The sequence below is a fragment of the Salminus brasiliensis genome, chromosome 17 (genome assembly GCF_030463535.1).
Source record: "Salminus brasiliensis chromosome 17, fSalBra1.hap2, whole genome shotgun sequence".
Classification (NCBI taxonomy): Eukaryota; Metazoa; Chordata; class Actinopteri; order Characiformes; family Bryconidae; genus Salminus; species Salminus brasiliensis.
The window spans coordinates 33,267,092-33,286,034 of NC_132894.1; the positions used below are offsets into that span (position 1 = coordinate 33,267,092).

Below are 18,943 nucleotides of genomic sequence, written 5' to 3' on the forward strand. Positions count from 1 at the left end.
GACTATTATTACTCAGGGAGCTCAGGGTTTTAGCCAATTACAGAAGAGCATTCACTGCACAATTACTACTGTCAGATAGCAAGAACTACACACTACAAATTCATACTGGGATAAAATCACTCCATAGTCAAGACAAAATGGACATTCATACTGGATTCAAAGAGAGCCACCGTTATTGTTGTTAGACTCCAAATGCCTATCACTGCAGATTCATACTGGGCTAAAATCATTCCATTGTTATTATTGTCAGACTGTAAAACAACATGAACACTCATATTCATGCAAATTCATACTGGACCAAAATCACACTTCAACCATTACTGGAAGATTATAAAACACACACATACAGTAGGTTCGCAATGGATTAAAGTCAACCTATTTGTAAACTGACTGTAAAAACTACATACACTGCAGATTCATACTGGATTAAAATCACTCTGTTGTTACTGCTGTCAGACTGTAAACACATGCACACACTGTAAAACCATGCTGTAGATTCATACTGGGTAAAAATCACTTTACAACTATTACTGTCAGAATGTAAAATCTATGAACACTGTAGATTCATACTGGGTTAAAAGCATTGTAGAATTTTTATTTTTTAGGTTCGCAGTGGAAAAAGACAAGGTCAGCCTATTTTTGTTGGTGTGAGACTGCAAAAAAATATGCACATGCTGTAGATTCATACTGGGTTGAAATCACTCCACAATTCTTACTGTCAGACTGTATAAACTCTACTGCGGATTCATACTGGATTAAATCACTTTGTTATTATTGCCATCAGACTGTGAAAAACATGCACACACTGCAGATTCATACTGGATTAAAATCACTACAGTAATTATTACTGTAGGTTGTAGAAACTACTCTGCAGATTCATACTGGATTAAAATCACGTTGTCATTGCTGTGAAACTGCAAAAAGCATGCACACACTGTAAATCCATGCTGTAGATTCACACTGTAGATTCATACTGGACCCAAATTACTCTACAACTAGATTCATACTGGATTCAAACAGCTTTACAGTTATTACTGTAAAACAATTTAATCATGGATCAAGGCTTCAATTACACCACCGTCCCAGGTGAAATGAATTCAGCTTTAATCAGTAAGTCGCGAGTGATGAGCGTTTCTCCACAGGACAGAGACGAAGCATGGCTGCTGTTGCAGGTGACGGATATGAACCCCATGGTATTTAGAAAATTCCATCCGTCCAAGCATGAAGATAATGACAAACCTTTGAATTCCCCGGCAGAGGACCTCCACTCTTTATCTCCTTTTAGGTTCATTTGTGTAAGCCACCTGCATATTTAAAGGCCTGCTTTTTCAAAAGGTCACTACTCTTCAGCTCTTGGTGTACTCTGCCAGCCACAAAAAAGGGAAAAAAAGAATAAATATTCTATAAATAAATAAATAAATAAATAAATAAATCATTTGGTGGATAGAAGGTAATGAATCGGCAAATAAATTCATTTGGCATCCGACGTGAAGAGCCATCCGGTATTTAGGGGCCCACTGAATATTGAAATTGAAAAACTGAGAGTGTAGCCGAGGGATGATGGGATAATCAGGCCGGAAGAGTTGGAGTCTAAACGGTAACAACCTGTTTCCAATGCTGTCGGATTCCCAGCTGAGATATTTAGGCTCCGAGAGTTTAAGGGAATTGGCCTCGTAGCAGCAGATCACACAATGCTTCGCAGTAACATGGAAAGAAGCTGTTTGAAATGGATTTATTAGGCCACAAATTTATGTTAAATAAGTCGTTTCAACACAAACTGTACAGCAGACTCTGTGAATGGTAATTTGCCTCAGCTATATAAACATTCAAGGAAAACAGTGTTAATATGCAGCTCGAGTAGCCAAGACATCACAAAAATATGGTCCGGTCTTGCGATCACTGCCTCATTATAGATCAGTGGTGTGTAGAGGAAGAGTACGAACCATCGGTAGCATGCACTATGGTGAGACTTTGATCACAGGCCCATTGACTCCATGCATGAAAGCCGCCATTCGTTTTACTGACTCTAGAGTCAAGAGAGCCGCAGCTTCGGCTTTAATAGCAAGGCCAGGAATGTTGCTTGAATCAATGCTAATTATAGGAATAAATACACCACTGGGGGACGACATTATTGGATGTGGTTGTGTGTTACTGAATCCTGACTGGGCTCTGGATGTGAAATTATTATGGTTGGCTCAAATATAAAGAGTAAACAAGATGAAAATATGAGAAGTGCTTTAGTAATTCACAGAATCCTGTCTCCAATTTGCCCAAATGTATATAGTGTGATTGAATCACTGCAAATTTGCATTGCACAAACATCTCTACAGGGATCTACCAGAGTAGTTTTCAACAGGCCTCTGCAGTAAATAGCCCATTTTGATCAATTTTATTAGAGTACTATAAAAAAAAACACTAAATGCTGCACCACATTGCACTGGTACCACATATATGATGAAATGTACAGGTAAAACAGCCTCATAGATACAGAAGTAGATATCAGGCTCTTTTCTTTTAACGTAAAAACAAAAGCACGACCGGGTCACGTCGTTTCACACCGACTGGATTAATAAAGGCCCACGTCTTCATCATAAGGTGCCTTATTTACCAGCTATTGGTCAAATAAATAGACATTAGATGTGGTTAGTTCTAATAGTGCTTAATAATTATTTATTCACCCAAGCATGCTAATAAGGTCTTAGATTAAAGTGTTACCTAAGAAGTCCCTTTGATCCTTGTTAAGGACAATTGCTACCCCCGCATCTGCATGCAAAACAGGGAGAAAAAGAATAGAGACCCAATTTTGCCACATTAAGAGCTGCAGAGGCTGGAGAGGCGCGATGTTGTAGAAACCTGACGCTACACCACTGCATACTGGGATTTAGTGATGCTATACCACTGCATACTGGGATATAGTGATGCTATACCACTGCATACTGGGATTTAGTAATGCTATACCACTGTATACTGGGCTTTAGTGATGCTGTACCACTGCATACTGGGATTTAGTGATGCTATACCACTGCATACTGGGATATAGTGATGCTATACCACTGCATACTGGGATATAGTGATGCTATACCACTGGATACTGGGCTTTAGTGATGCTATACCACTGCATACTGGGATATAGTGATGCTGTACCACTGCATACTGGGATATAGTGATGCTATACCACTGCATACTGGGATATAGTAATGCTATACGACTTCATACTGGGATATAGTGATGCTATACCACTGCATACTGGGATATAGTGATGCTATACCACTGCATACTGGGATTTAGTGACACAATACCACTGCATACTGGGATATAGTGATGCTATACCTCTGCATACTGGGATATAGTGATGCTATACCACTGGATACTGGTATTTAGTGACACAATACCACTGCATACTGGGATATAGTGATGCTATACCACTGTATACTGGGCTTTAGTGATGCTGTACCACTGCATACTGGGATATAGTGACGCTATACCACTGGATACTGGTATTTAGTGGTGCTGTACCACTGCATACTGGGATATAGTGATGCTATACCACTGCATACTGGGATATAGTGATGCTATACCACTGCATACTGGGATATAGTGATGCTGTACCACTGCATACTGGGCTTTAGTGATGCTATACCACTGTATACTGGGATATAGTGACGCAATACCACGGGATACTGGGATTTAGTGATGCTATACCACTGCACAGCGGTTATATACCATTAGCATTATAGAATAGAATATATTGCTCAGTACTGTTCACCAGAGTCAACATTTCATGATATTATGATTTGACAGTGACAACGGGTAAAGAGTGGTAGCATCTTGGAAAACACCGGAGAATGTCGCCATAGTGAAGGTGTGCCGAGAATGGACTCCCAACGGCACAATGAGGAAAAACATTTATTCAAACACAAAGATCAGATCGGACCGGTATCGGCTGATACTCAGGGTTAAGAGACTCGGAGTAAAAGGGGTAAAATAACCTGGTCAGGACTAATCTCTAATCCCAAAAGAAAATCAGTAAGTATTCAATACATGCACTGGTGTTACAAACCACACAGGTTAGCCCTTTAGTGGCAAAGCTACTAACACCAAGTATTTAACAGTGCCTGCACAGGTTCACAGGTTTAATAGTGGCTCATATTAAAAGTGCTCGGCTTCATCTTAAGAAGGTAATTCACCTGGAAATGCTCTCTTTGATCCCAGCCCTTCAAGCAACTATTCTGAATGGCCATTCAGATTCTCACACGCCTCCCAACAAGCCTAAAAAAGAAAAAAGAAAAAAAGCATCCTTTTGCCATTCAAACTCATCAGGCAAAGAATCTGGCGAGCATTCAGCCATTTCAAATCAGCCTACAAAGCCCTCAAAACCAATTCTCAAATTTATGAAGCTGTGCAGTGAGTCAGTCCAAAGTTAAACTGCCCACACTGAATGACTGACTTCTGTTTACCATTAGAAAAAGAACAAAAAAAAAAAACGAAACTGAAAAAACGAATAACCTCCATGAAGGAAAACACAAAACAGGAGCTTAATTGCCTAGCCCTGGTTCAAGGGCTGAGGTGGAGCTCCACCGGGAGATTTCTTTAGCTCGGCCAAAGCTAACTTTTAAAAGCCGCCTCGCCACAGATGCGGCGCACCACCCACTCCGCTGATGCTCCTCTGCCTCTCAATGCGCTGAGGTTGAGTCATACAGCTGTCTATTATTCATAGCTGCAGATACCTGCTTTAAATTTAAAAACAGGACTGAAAGTCCTAAAAGGTTTGCCATCGTGTTCCAGCGGAAGGGTGGTGGTGATGGGGGGGTGCTATTTTGATGTACAGCACAGTTTAATCTGCACTGATGGTTTATTAAGAGCAGTTGTCCTATTTTTAAGGTGCATCCATGGGACAAACAGTACTCTCTCCATTACTCTCCATCTCTTTCACTTCCTTTTTTTAACCTCTCTTCCTCTGCCTTTTCCTCTCTGATTCTACTGCAGGTTAATAATAAAAAGCAGATAACTACCCTACATGCCTATCCTATGACAGAAGACTACCAGGAGCAACAACAGTACTATTTGGTGAGTGTCAAAAAGCAGAAAAGCCAAGGAGACGAATGATCGCAGCCTCCAAAAGGCTCCAAAAGTAATTGTATTAGAAAGCTGCAATACAATTATCCAAATTGATGGAACTCTCCTGCCTTGTAATAATGCTATAAAACTCATAGCAGCGGACTCGAAAGGTTGCCGAGCACATATTTATTGCTGATGAGCGACAAGAGGGGGTCAAGGGCAAGAGGCAAGATCTCCAAGATCTCCCCAGACACAACAGGGCTTCACTAAGTAAATCTGTGTGTGGTTTTGCCGTCAACAAGTTCATAATAATTACCAGACTGGGCCTTAAAACCAGAGCGAGGACGTGGATGATGAGCACAGTTCCAGTGCAGTCCGACCAAGTTACTGTGGTGAAAGAGTCACCTTGTCTTGTTGAACCTCTTGTCAATTAGGTCAAGTGAGGACACGTTCTCAGAACTCTCCAAAAAACGTCCCTTGGGGATAATACTGCGTGTGACGTACTTAAGGATGTGCTTAAGGATTTTTTGCTGAATTGTGCTTTTCGCCACAGCCAGGGTTAGGGTGAGTGCCCAGCAGCGTCTCTACTTTCTTCCGGAAGCTGAGAAAGGCTATAGAGGGACCATAGAGAGCATCCTGAGCAGCTGCATCACTGCCTGGTTTGGGACCTGCACAGCCTCTGACCGCAAGACCCTCCAACGCATTGTGAGGACAGCTGAGAGGATCATCGGAGTCTCTCTCCCCTCCGTCATGGACATTTACACCGCCCGCTGCATTGTGGATGACTCCACCAACCCTTCACACAGTCTGTTCTGACGTATTAGTCATAGATGATGTAGATAGGTCTGAGCTTTCTGCTGTGAATCGAGGCGCAACAGTTGACTGCAATCATGGAGAGGACTTCGGAAGGCAGGACGTCACGCTTTACGTTGGAAATCCCGACGAGGAAGGTTTAAGAAGATGGTAGGGTGGTGTGGCAGGGAGTAAAGGAACCCTTGGAAGGGGGGTCTAGGAATAAAACCACTCGAGACATAAAAGATGCGCAACCTTCAAAGGCTCAGCAAAGGAAGGATGTCCTGGGTTCTTGTTGCTCCAGCTGGTGGCGCCCAGTGGTCGCTCTGCTACCGTCTCCGGATTAAACCCAAGCGACAGTCCATCCTGTCATCGGCTAGCATCCCCGCACCGACCCCACCCCTCTGCGATCTGACTTGCGAGGGGCCAGGGTCCAAGGTCGGCCGTCGAATTGCTATTCCGCCGCAAAACTTTTTGACTCTGCACCTTCAAAGACATCGATCGCAAGAACAAAGCTGGTGGAGATTGACACCAGAGAGCCTCGCGAGCGACGGTGGCGTGAGAGGGCAGTAATGAACGGAAAGCTGTCACTGTGCGCTCGGGCCTGGCAGAAGGCCAGCACCTCGCAGCAGCTCGAAGCTGTCATCTGCCGAGCTGCCATGCCCTGGCACCTGGGCCTGCCATCTTGAGCTGTTCTGATGAGCTGGAAGAGGAGGGCAGATGGCAGCAGGAACTGGAAGGATGCTGGGACGCTTCAGGGAGAAAAGCATCACGCCTGTTGTGAAACCCGAAACTGGCGGGTTACCTTTACCCAAGGGATCTCGCTCTCAATTCTTGATAGTCTGGTCCAAGTAGAGGAGATGGGCAGGGATCTAAGGGTTGCTGAAGATACGTACCTTCACCCTTTAAAAGCAATGATCCTCGTAATGGTAGTCTGGAGAGGATTTCGCTCCTCCGAGCAAAGTACTCTCTCTCATCTCTCCGAAGATGTGAAACGCTGTTCATTTGATGATGGACAAAATTTCACACTCTATTAAGTGCTGTGTTTCTTTACGTTCAGGCCGAGCTGTGGATTACAGCTCTTGGCTTAAAAAAAGAACTCCCTTGGGAAAGGAGAATACAGGAAGCTGCCAGCGTAAGTGCAGCATGTGCTTAGGATATCACACAGGGCAAAGATCTGCCTCCACAGAGTCTCTGGCATCAGCCCGGTCATGCTGACTGGAATGGAAAACAAAGAGCTCATCAGAGTCTCCACAAGCCCAGCAGAACTGGGTACATGTCATTCTGAGGTTCTTCTAATATCACCCAAAGGAAAGTGTACAGGTCTGCATAATTAGATTAGTAACAGAGCAAATTTTATTATGGGATGATATACACAGAATGCGCTCAGTCACCTATATCGTAAAGTATTGGGACACCTGCTCACATTGGGACATCAAGGATATTGAGGTTGGAGTGACTGTCTCTACTGTCCAGGGAAGACTCTCCATAAGATTTTGGAGGAACATTGCTACCAGGATATGCTTGCATTCAGCGACAAGTGCATTAGTGAGGTCAGGATGTTAGATGATGATGATCATCACCCCACCTCATCATCCCCAACTCTCCAACTCATCCCAGAAGTATTGGATGGAGCACCACCAGCCTTCATCATCACACTTCCACTGCTCCACAGCTCAATGCTGGGGGGCTTTATACCCCTCTAGCCCACACCCAGCATTTGGCATGATGCCAATAGGTTCATTGTTATTCTACTCCAGTCCTGCTCCATTGCCAGTATTTCTCTACAGGGCAATAAAAAAAGCATGCAGATGAATCCGTTTTAGTGGGTGCTGGGTGATACCAGGTTCAACACACCACATACAGTATAGCCTTGTTCATTAGAAGCGACAAGACAGTCTGATGGCTCTTCAAGTTCTCATTCAAAGCACGGAGACATCAACCAAGCCCTTCCTTTACAGCTCAACAGCACTCAGCACCAGAGCAATTTCGCCGTTGATCTGAAATCTGTAATTGTGGCTTTAATGGAAACTGATTTTTAGAAACTGATTTTGCCCCAAAAGCTACTCTCCTAGAACAACAGGTTACTCTCCTGGAGCTGTGGAGCTCCAATGGAAATGAAACCTACAAAAGAACACCTTGAGCAAGGATGATTGCAAAAACCAATCTGCAGCATGGCGCCGGTCATGTAAACAACTTAGATAATTTCTTTAAACACAACAAACACAATAGAGCAGAGTTCCCTGAGAGGTGCTCGCAGTGACTGAGATTTGAATCAGATTTGAATGAGGTTCAGATTTGTTGCATGTGCCCTCCAAGGGAGTCTGCAAGGAAGCAAATGGTTTGGTGTGTTTCCACAGTGAGGACTTTCATGAGCCTGAGCGTGATTGACAATGCAGCATGGCTTGTCTTAATACACTCCAGAGGAAACGTGCTCGATTTCATCTCAGTTGGTTTGATGTTGCAAGATTGGGGACAGATGTACCATGCTGGGAAACTGGCTAGCAACAAAGTGAGGCGAAAAAAAAGGATCAACAAAAGCTGTGTGTGCATCCAAATCCATGCCAGTGTGCAGTCACCCTAATTACGCTCGGACCTGGGAGTTTTGTTCCGTGGGAGTGCTCAAAAGTTCCTGTCCATAAATCTAAGAAGACTTGAGGGGATGTGTAATGCTAACAACCTGCCGATACGATACATATCATGATACAGGGGTTACGATTTAATATCCTCAATATACCGTATTCAATATTTATCATTAATTACATAAAATCTGAGTAAAAAAAAACAAGGTTTTTTTTATCCAATCAGAACAGCTGGATCTGATGACAGAGACACACAATGAACCATTAGGGGTTGATCTGCCATCAGGCTTTACATGTAAACTATTCATGTCCCACGCCCTTGAAGACTGGAACGGGAGGTGGACTTAGAGGCCTTTTGGGCCTTTTTAGATGCGTGAAGCTGAAGCCCCCCTTCCACCAGGCAATATGCCAGGAGGAAAGTGCCAGGTCCCCAGCTCCACCTGCACCATCTAACAGATCCCTGTGCTGGCCAACATCAGTTTTTTAAGAGCGATGAAGCGAGAGAGAGCGCCATCTACCCACCCGGAGGAAGCACGGCTAGTTGTGCTGTCTCAGACTCTGGCTGCTGATCTCAAAGCGACGTGGCTCAGGATTGAAACTCGTGACCCCCAGGGACAGGTGAACCACTCGGACTCAGTACAGTTTGGCAAAACACAGTATTGCGATATTTTCTTACACCCCTAAAACACATGTCCATTGTTGAGAACAAGGCAAGCAGGAGGGAGAAGACAGGAGACACTCCACACCTACGAAGCAAAAACGACAATCCGCCATCGTCCTACAAGCGGGACGGTACAAGGCTGGCCCCGGCGGTGATCGAACAAGGTGCGAATGGAAGACATCCTCGCTTGCAGCTCCCCAGGCTCCAAGCAGATCGGGGTGAACCCATCTTCCAGAGACAGTCTGAGGGAGGTTTGGACGGGGATCGGGCCGCGGCTCTCTTGCCAGCGTTCCCTCCGAGCTGTGTACACAGAGTGTCAGGTGCAGCTGCCTGTCAAAGAGTGGAGCCGAGACAGAGAGGCCCGCCTTCGTCTCATCTAGACCATCAAACGGCGCATTGTTATTTCACCCAACGCCGCCACCGGCAGAAAGAGATCTGGAGGGATTGACTCGTCTGTCAAATACTCGTCTGGCTCACTCGCAAGCGCCGAGCGCTGTTCGTTCAGCGGCAATTCGTGCTGAAAGCTCGCAGCACGGGAAGACAAAGAAAAAAAAAAGAAAGAAAGGTAGCGTCTCAATATGTCAGAGAGGGAGCGACGAATCTCGCAGGAGATTCCCCCTGTGCAGGCGTCTTAGTATTTATCAGCTATGGGGAATAAGGTTGTCCCCAGAACCTCTTGCAAGGTTCAGTGAGAGGGTGTAACACTTGTAAGAGCTGCTATTGATCCAGGCACGGTGTCACCATGGTATACACAAGCCTCCTGTGGGAGAGCGGTCACTGTATCCTGCTCCGATGAGCAGCTGCAGCTATTAGCCCATCACCCTGCAGTGGCTAAACACAGACTGGATGTCACAACACATTGGGATCTTCGGAGAGGACCCAGAACACCCTTGTCCGGGCTGCACACTTAAACCAGCTGAAATAGCACTAATGTGAATTGACCAGCACTTAATAGTTTGTGTTGAGCATTCAACACCCAGTACAGACTCATAAGTAGGGTTTAGGTAATAAACAGATCCTGACCATTCAAAAGTCATCTACTCTGGAATTTTTCAAAATGATCAAATTTTCATGTCTATTTTCAGAGCATTTTTTCACCAGAACAAAATAAAGGTCAAATTTGATTAAACTGGTTCTGTGGATCATATCTAAATTGGATACGCTGAAAACACAAAGTTCTAGCCTCCGTTCTTATCTAATTGAACAATATACAGATCCTTGTGGACGGAGTCTGGAGTCTGTCTTACTTACAGTCAGAACAAAATGGTTAAAAAGGGTTAGAGAAAGACTAAAGTGAGCCAAGCTGAAGAAAGCTCCTAGGCACATTTTTAAGGAGCACTGCTGTGAGGATTGGACTAGTCAAGCTGTGTGTGTGTATGTGTGCATTTGCACATCTGTGTCAGCAATGGGTGCAACTTAAAGTGTCTGAATGCATTCATTAGAAGGGGTATCCACAAACATTTGGACATAATTTGTTGCTGTGCACCACCAGTCCAGAGGGTCTTCTTCCAGAAAATCTTCTTGGTCTTCCAAACCTCCACTAGACCTCCACCAGTCCAGAGGGTCTTCTTCCAGAAACTCTTCTTGGTCCAGACCTCCACTATTCCTGAGGAAACATCTACCTGAAAAGCTATCTTCTTATTGCTTTCTCCTGCTTTGTGGGCACCAGTTATTGTCATTTTTCAGAGTGCTAGGCAGCTGCTTAGACGAGCCCATGGCTTTAGGAGTCAAAGTATTGATAAAGCTTTGGAATTTGCATCCCCTGACCTTTCCTAACGATGACCATGAGCAAACCGTAGCCCTAACAAGCCTAATAAGGCCTGAGAAGTTGATGAAAGTCATCGAGATCAAATATCTTGGGGTGCCCAAACTTTTGCATGGTACACCCCTCCCTAAAATATTGCTAAAGAATGTTTAATCTTTAACTTTCCTTTTGGAGATCAGTTCGTCCTCTGCTCGCTGCTCAGTCTAATAAAATGAATACAAAGAGTATTTATTTATATACACGCATAACAAATCCTGCTCAGGTTGATGGGAAATAAAAACACAGCAACTGCAGCTATTTCACAGGTATTATTAGTATTAGTATTTAGATTGAAGTGGTTGGAATACCATCAGTGCAGTGGCTTAATAGCTGTCCCTGTGAGTTCATTTATTTTATGACCAATGCTCTAAAACGATCCCATTTACTTTGACGCGTTAACACACAAATATCACGAAAAATAATCGCATACAATAGGCATGCTGACTCATTGCCACACACCATCATGAACAACCCAAACACCCAAATGCACTTTTGTGGTGAGGCTGAATCTGACATTACCTCTGAAGTACCTCTAAAGTAGGGCTGGGCGGTATTAGAGCTGGGCAATATGATGATATTTTATCGTATCGTGATAAATTTTGTTATCTTGCTACAAAAGATGTTATTCTAAGAATTCTGTCACTACTGATGTATTTACATGTATCGTGATAGATATTGTGTATTCTGAAAATGTTTTTAAATATTGTGATGTAGTATTTTGACCATATCGCCCAGCCTTAGGCGGTATGCACTTTTTAATGTCACTATATCTTAAAATAGTACCGTGGTATACATTATTACCAGGGGTAGGGGCTGGGGTAGGGGTGTTACTTCTACATGCTTTCTGTACAATCTCATCCTGCCTTATTTTAAAACTAAAAAATAATCAAACAATGTTCAGTTTGCTCACATGGTGTTAAACCATCAATTTGACCATTGCAACGGTTAAACTGAAGCTGAATGAGGAGAAAGAAGCTTAGTTGGCAGCATAACAGCTCAAATTCAAGCCCACTTCTAAACGATTAGACAAGAATGACTTGAGCGACTGATGACTAATGATCTAGCGACTGCTGTTGAAAGGGCAGAAGCTGAATTTAAAGGTTTGTTTCCCATGGTTTTGGATCTGTGGCCCAGTCACTTAGCTAGCCTTTGCTCAGCTAGCTCAGCTGCAACTCCAGACAGCCCAGTGCAGCTGCTGTTGACTGACTCCTGAGCTACCGACACAAGTGTTACTGTAAAAAAATCATGTCGAGCGACTGGTGTTCAGAGTAACAGAAAGGAGAAATGCTTGGAGAATTTAGCTAGGAGGCTAAACACCACAGCGTAGGCCATGTTCCAGCTAACTGAGGCTCAAATCACACACGTTTACGGGATAAAGCCTCATATCTGAGAGCTGAGAGGCGAGTTGATGGTTTTCCACTGTTTTCAGACTCATTTAGTCGACTGGCTCATCCAGGTTTGCTTGCTCTGTCTTTCAGTCCAACTCTGCGTAGCTAAACTTGCATCTACAGGCCTTGATTCAAAACATGACCTTCTCAATCAGCTCCCTCACCATGTGGCTCTCTTAAATGGACATGGGGGAATGAGCTTATTTGGTTATGTAACGATGCAGCGTACAGTAAAAATATTAAACTCATCCAAAATATGGAGTGAAGTAAAAGGGGAAGCAGGAGAAAATTATTTGAAAAGTATTTAAGTACTTAAGTACAGTAGTGAGGTACTTCCCTACTATACATCTCTGCTCTTAATGATCTGGTCCTACACCATGGTCACTTACAAACAACTCTGTTGCTTTCTAAAGTCTACGCCCTAAGCCCCAAATCTTTCTATGGCAGGTGGTGTCACACCGTATTAAACACACTGCTATGTATCAGTCCAATAGCAACGATGCCAGACCTCATTTCTTCCTTTTTTTGTTTCCATAGCAGATATCAACAGAGCTTCACAACTGAATCTAAATTCTGTGAAATCGCTCCAAATAAGCTTGCCACGAGGGACATTCCCAAGCCAAAGCAGGCCAGTCAATCAAGTGAGGGTAAACACTTCATAATGTGCCTCGACTGAACGAGGTAACATTGGAAGGAGTTTTGCTAAAGTGACATTTTAGAAAGTAGCATTACGTAGGCTAGGACAGGCTTAATGAGGAACAGAATTTCAGGCCTCCCAGCAGGACCTGACCTTTCCTCCTCCCTTATGACAATGGGTCCTCCAGATTTATAGTGCCTTAATGTGCAGGGGAAAGGGGGCCGGGGGGGGGCAAGAAGCAGTGGCTAACCTCCCAGACTGCACCTCCTCAGCAGGACGCAGTGAAAGCTTAGCAGAGCCAGAGAAAGAGCCAGAAGATCAAAAACACTGACGTGACCGAAGGACAACTACCAGGTTACTTGTGAACCATGGAGCTGAAAGACAACAGCAATCTTCTGAGGCATGTTAACCAACGAACGCATTAAAAATGACACATTAAAAAATGATCGATTGATCCACTGATCCATAAAAGCTGTGCATGTGTCTGCTGGGTTAAAAACCAACGATTGTTGGATTGATTGCAAGTTTGATGAACCAGCTGTGGGACTTTGAAGATTCAATCATTACAGTTTAAAGCTAAACTACCAGTAAATGAACTGGTGTTGTCATACCCAGCTCGATACGCACATCGATAAAAATGCCCAATGCAATAAAAATGGAGATCAGTCATTTCCATGTCTGACGCGTGATCGTGATGTTACGGCTGTGTCAATTCAAGTAGTTCAGAAAGTAATCGACCAGTCCCAGTGTATTAACCATAACTTTAACACCTCCAAGCTTCTTTAGTATCTACTACGATTGCTACACACGTTAAAACGCCTTAACACTACTGAGTATTACCGATCTGCACCAAGAGCCCTTCGAGCTTCAAGTACGGCTCGGCTCGACCCGCCATCCCTCAAAATCCACAAAAGACGAGCGGCCAGGTTTTTTTCTGTCCTGCACCAAAGTGGTGGAACGAGCTTCCCCTGTGTGTCCAAATGGCAGAGTCCAACGCTCGCTGTCTTCAAACCCAGACTGAAGACCCTCCTCTTCTGAGAGTACTTGGGCGAATAGTAGAGTGGTCTCCTTATTGACTTGTGTTTAGTAGAGTCTCAGATTAGAGAATCTTTGAATTATTAGTCTATTCAAACTAGCTGAGGTTTTTCTTGGGTAAATAGCAAAGCACTTTTGTAAGTCGCTCTGGATAAGAGCGTCTGCTAAATGCCTTAAATGTAAATGTACTTAGTAACTACAGGGACGTCTGTAGAAACTGGTGCGGCTATTCGCTGGTAATGGATTTTTGTAATAACCTAATAAGCCTGCCGGTAGACCGTAGGCTTTTTAGGGGGCTAATTTGAATCTTTTACACTTTCAAAAAAAGAAAGAAAAGGAAAACCACCTCTGCAAAACCACCTTTGGCGAGCATCACAGCTCGTAACACTCTTTTATAGCCAATCTGAAGTCCTGTTTTGAGGGATTGTCACCCATTCTTCCTGCAAAATAACTCCACCTTGGAGTTAACCACCTTGCTGCTCTGCTGTTTTGAGGTTTATCCACAGACTGTCGCCAACCCCTTTTTCTCCAAACATGCCCTTTTGTCCATTGCAGCCAAAAAGTTTAATTTCAACTTCATCAGTCCACAGGACTCGTTTCCAAAATGCATCAGGCCTCACACTCTCATGTTCATTAATGTGGAAGCGTGAATACTTAGAATAATAGTGTTACACGGCTTCTAGTCGCTTTGTAATCAATGGCTGAGGCTACTGCCCTTTCCTAAACACACCCATAAGTCAACCAAACACACTGACCAGAGATTCCCCTCCATCCAGTTTAACTATGTTCAGCTCCATCCAACTTGTCCACCATGATAATTAACTAGGGGTACAAGACACCTTTTTGTCGCTATAGCGTCCCTTTCAACAGCATTTACCTTTCAGCAGCATTTCAACAGCAGGATGTAACGCTGCATTATTTAAGGTGGAACGGAAAGTCCGGAGAAGAAGAAGAATAGCAATCCTCTCATCCAGTCTTTACTCTTAAATCCGGCTGGTTAGAAACCAAACTATGGTGAAAATGCTCTAATGTTCTACCAGCGAGAGAACCATGCTTTTTTCTTTGATTTTAAGCCAGCTCAGTACGGCACATTCAGAACCAAGAAGGAGGCGAATGCTAATGAATTAGAGGTGCAACAGATAACACCACTACCTGTCAGTGAGCTATTACACCATGTAGGATTCCCACCAGGGTTCGATTCCCAGTCTGGGTGGCTATGCTGCGCTACACCACTACGAGTCCTTGGGCAAGACTCCTAACACTACATTGGCCCACCTCTGTAATACGAGTAACCCTGTAAGTCGCTCTGGATAAGAGCGTCAGCTAAATGCCATAAATGTAAATGTAATGCTAATGTACTAAGTGATGCTGAATGATCTGACTGCATAGTTGTAAAGGAACTGGGAGCTGAATGGTCTGGTAGGTCAGTCAGACTGAACTGTTAGATATTAAACACTATAGAGTTTGAAACAAAGTAAATCAGATTAGAATTTAGTCTGATTTTAGAAACTGGTGCTAAAATAGTGATTTTACTGCGGTTTACTGTTGTAAATCTTACCTACTATCTCACCTTAGTTCTGTGGCTGTATTATTCATAGAAACACAAAGATCAGATTTCAGAACTGGACGATTAAGAGAATTAAGAGACTCGGATCAGATTGGATTGGATCAGATTTGTGGGGGGGTAAAAAACCTGGATAGTAGGACCTTTACATTTCCATTTCAAGCGGTTATGAAATGTGAAATCAAGACCACCCATGCTTCTTTGGAATGAATGGGGATCAATTAGAGTTGCTCTGATTTTTAGAGTTGCTCCAATTGACTCTCTGGCTCCGAGACTACTTGTCCACCTTCATCGTGCAACTCCAGTCGCTGGCATTTCAATCCTTTTAAAGCTGCGCTCTCAAATAAGACATAAGCAATCATCGGCTCTGTCGGTGAAGCTCCCATCCACGTCCTTAATGACTCCACAATTAGCATGTCCATCTGCTCCATTTGTGACTCAAGTGAAGGCAGCCTCTTAATGACTTTTATCCCATTCATTAAATGCTGATGAGCTACTCCAGCTCAGCCTGTCTGTTTGCCCGTAATGGAGACTGTTACCGCCCACTTGGAGTGCTCATGCATAGGCATGAACCGAAGAGCCAGTGAGGAACCCTCGAAGATGTGGCGGCCCAATGGGATCGCTGCAAAGTCCAAGCAAACTGGGGATGGTTTGAATGGATAACCAAAATTAGAGCACTATGCAGTGAGAACGCCGACAAATCAGGCGAGCAACACACTCAGCATCTGAAAGGTAAACTGATTTAGCTTTAGGATTATACTCACATGTATCGTAGATGGGGGTTTTGTGAAAATGCACGAGCTTGAATGGATCGAAGATCACAGTTTGTGATAGTCCTACGAGAAAAGATGATTGATTAGCATTAGAGAATAAAACGAGTCAAAAGTCACATTAAATGAAGGGTGGGAACTGGTTTCAATCAGATTACCAAAGCTCCAATGATGTTCTTGTTGTGTTTTCCCCAACTGTCCATCTACTCAGCTCGCCCCAGGGCCTCTTTTATTGATCATTTGCAAAGGGTACTGCAAGTTAAACATTCAAACACGCGAATGCTAACAGCTAACAGTTCATTAAGGCCTGCCAGGATGATTTTCAGACAATCGTTAGAATAATGGTACCATCAGAAGCTACAATTTCACCTTGATGGTTTTATGCAGCAGCTGGAATGAACAGTGTGGCCCAAACAGGCCTAAATTGGCAGTTGTTGTAGTGTATTCATTATGCGAAGGTGTTGCAAAAAGTGACTATGCTAATCAGGCGAATGGTAATTATTACAGAATTACCTTCATTATGATGGCTTTAATGACTTATAACATTTCATAATCTGTCAGTGTTCTTGGACTTGTAGGAAAGGACAAAAGAAAATGCTCATCATAACTCATTCAGGATTCTTAACAGCCAGGCCTTAACGCTGAGTAGAGCTGCACAAAGAATGAAAAGTTCCATTTTATTTCAAAACTGCAATTAAAACCATGTAACTTTCAATACGTCCCATTATTTATTTAAATAGGCTAGGAGAGTTTTATATTGATAAAATGAGAGAGAATAAAAAAAACAGACATGAATAAAGATGTTAATTAAGCTGTAAAAATGTGAATATTTCTCTTGAATTTTCTAACAGCGATTCGCTTTTCACGATGCAATTCACTAGGTTTTATGAACGTCCAGAAAATCAGACCTTTGTGTTCAGACAAAAATGAGTGTTTCCATTTTTCTGTCATTTCTGTCATGATTATGATCATACATGGTCTCGGCATCAAAATCAAAGAATAGTGTCGTGACAACCATAATGCTTTGGCAAAATCAAAGATGCCCCTACATGCCCCTTTAACCTCTGTTTGTAAGTCCACACTTCATTACCAACATAATTTACATCAGTTTCATAGGCCCTAAAATGGAGCCCTGTGGGACTCTACAAAATCTGGTAAACTGAAAAGGCAATAATGTACAGGTTATACAATAGTTTTTGCTTCAGGAATAATGACTACATCATTAAACAAGGGTTTAAGGGATTAACAGTGTGATTTCCCAAAGCTGTACTTGCATTTATTTTAATACATCAAGAACATGATCTCAGAGACATAAGAATATTTATTTTTTGGTCTGGTTTGAGTGATTAGGGTTTAGTGGTTGATCTGGTTTGAGTGTTTAATGTTTTATGTTTGAGCTAGTTTGAGTATTTAGGTTTAAAAATAAAAGGCTTGTTTTTAAGGTTTCATACTTATCAACAAGTGTTTAGAGCTGGCTAATTGGCCTGTTTGAGCATTTAAGGGTTTAGTATTTGGTTTGATTGAGTGTTTCGTGTTTAATGTTTGATCTGGTTTGAGAGTTTAATGTTTGATCTGGTTTGAATGTTTAATGTTTGATCAGATTTTAGTGTTTATTGTTTGGTCAGTTTTAAATTAATTAGGGTTTCATATTTAACATTTGTATGTTTATAATTTGCTAGTAGGCTTGTTTGAGCATTTAAGCATTTAAGCATTTAAGCATTTTACCCCGAATTAGTGTTTAGTTTTTTGTTTGATCAGGTTTAAGCATTTAAAGTTTTATATTCTGGCTTGTTTGGGCATATAGAATTTGATATTTGGTCTGATTGCGTGTTTAATGTTTGATGTTTGATCTGGTTTAATTGTCCAGTGTTTGATGTTTGATCTGGTTTGAGAGTTGAATGTTTGTTCTGGTTTTAGTGTTTATTGTTTGGTGTCTGACCTGGTTTGAGTGTTTGTTGTTCAGAGGTTTGGTCAGTTTTAAATGAATTAGGGTTTCATATTTAACATTTGTATGTTTACAATTTGCTAGTAGGCTTTTTACCTGACTGAGTGTTTGGTTTTTGATGTTCGATTTAAGTTTAAAGTTTAAAGGTTAAAGTTTCATTCATTTTTCGGCCTGTTTTAGGAATTTAGAATTTAATATTTGGTCTGATTTGAGTGTTTAGTGTGTGTTGTTTGATCTGATTTGAGTAATAAGGGTTTAATATTTGGTCTGGTTGGAGTGTTTAGGGTTTAAATATGTAGTCTGTTTGATCTAAGATCTAAGAGATTTAAAAACCCATGGATCTTTGATCTTTGGATCTGAAACTTCCTGGAAGAAGATCGTTGTATCTTCTTTCTGCCACAATCCACCATCTGCAGGAGCACATGTTTCCATAGCAATGTATAGAATTCCACTCTGAATGTTTGCAGATACTCATTCAGAAACTTTATTCATGAATTTTACAATAAATGCGGCATGGTGCTTATTGTGAAGCTCTTTTTTGAGGGAGCAAACATTTCAAGAGATTAGCACAAATGTACTGCTCAAGGCTAAACCCAGCTAGCCCTGACTAGACTGTTCCTTCAAACTAAGCTGGTCCGCCATCAAAGATTATTCTCACTAATGTTCTCTGACTCCCCCCTAATTCAGAAAGAATCTGTATTTATTGT

General features: G+C 42.5%; 1 protein-coding gene across 2 annotated transcripts in view; it reads right to left on the reverse strand.

The window, feature by feature from the left end:
- Positions 1–18,943, reverse strand: part of ntrk3b (neurotrophic tyrosine kinase, receptor, type 3b) — a 145,478-nt gene that overhangs the window by 91,362 nt on the left and 35,173 nt on the right. For both annotated transcript variants that reach the window (XM_072660084.1, XM_072660085.1), the window contains exon 3: positions 16,286–16,357. In XM_072660084.1, the coding sequence (XP_072516185.1) occupies positions 16,286–16,357 (72 nt within the window). The remainder of the gene's footprint in view (positions 1–16,285; positions 16,358–18,943) is intronic.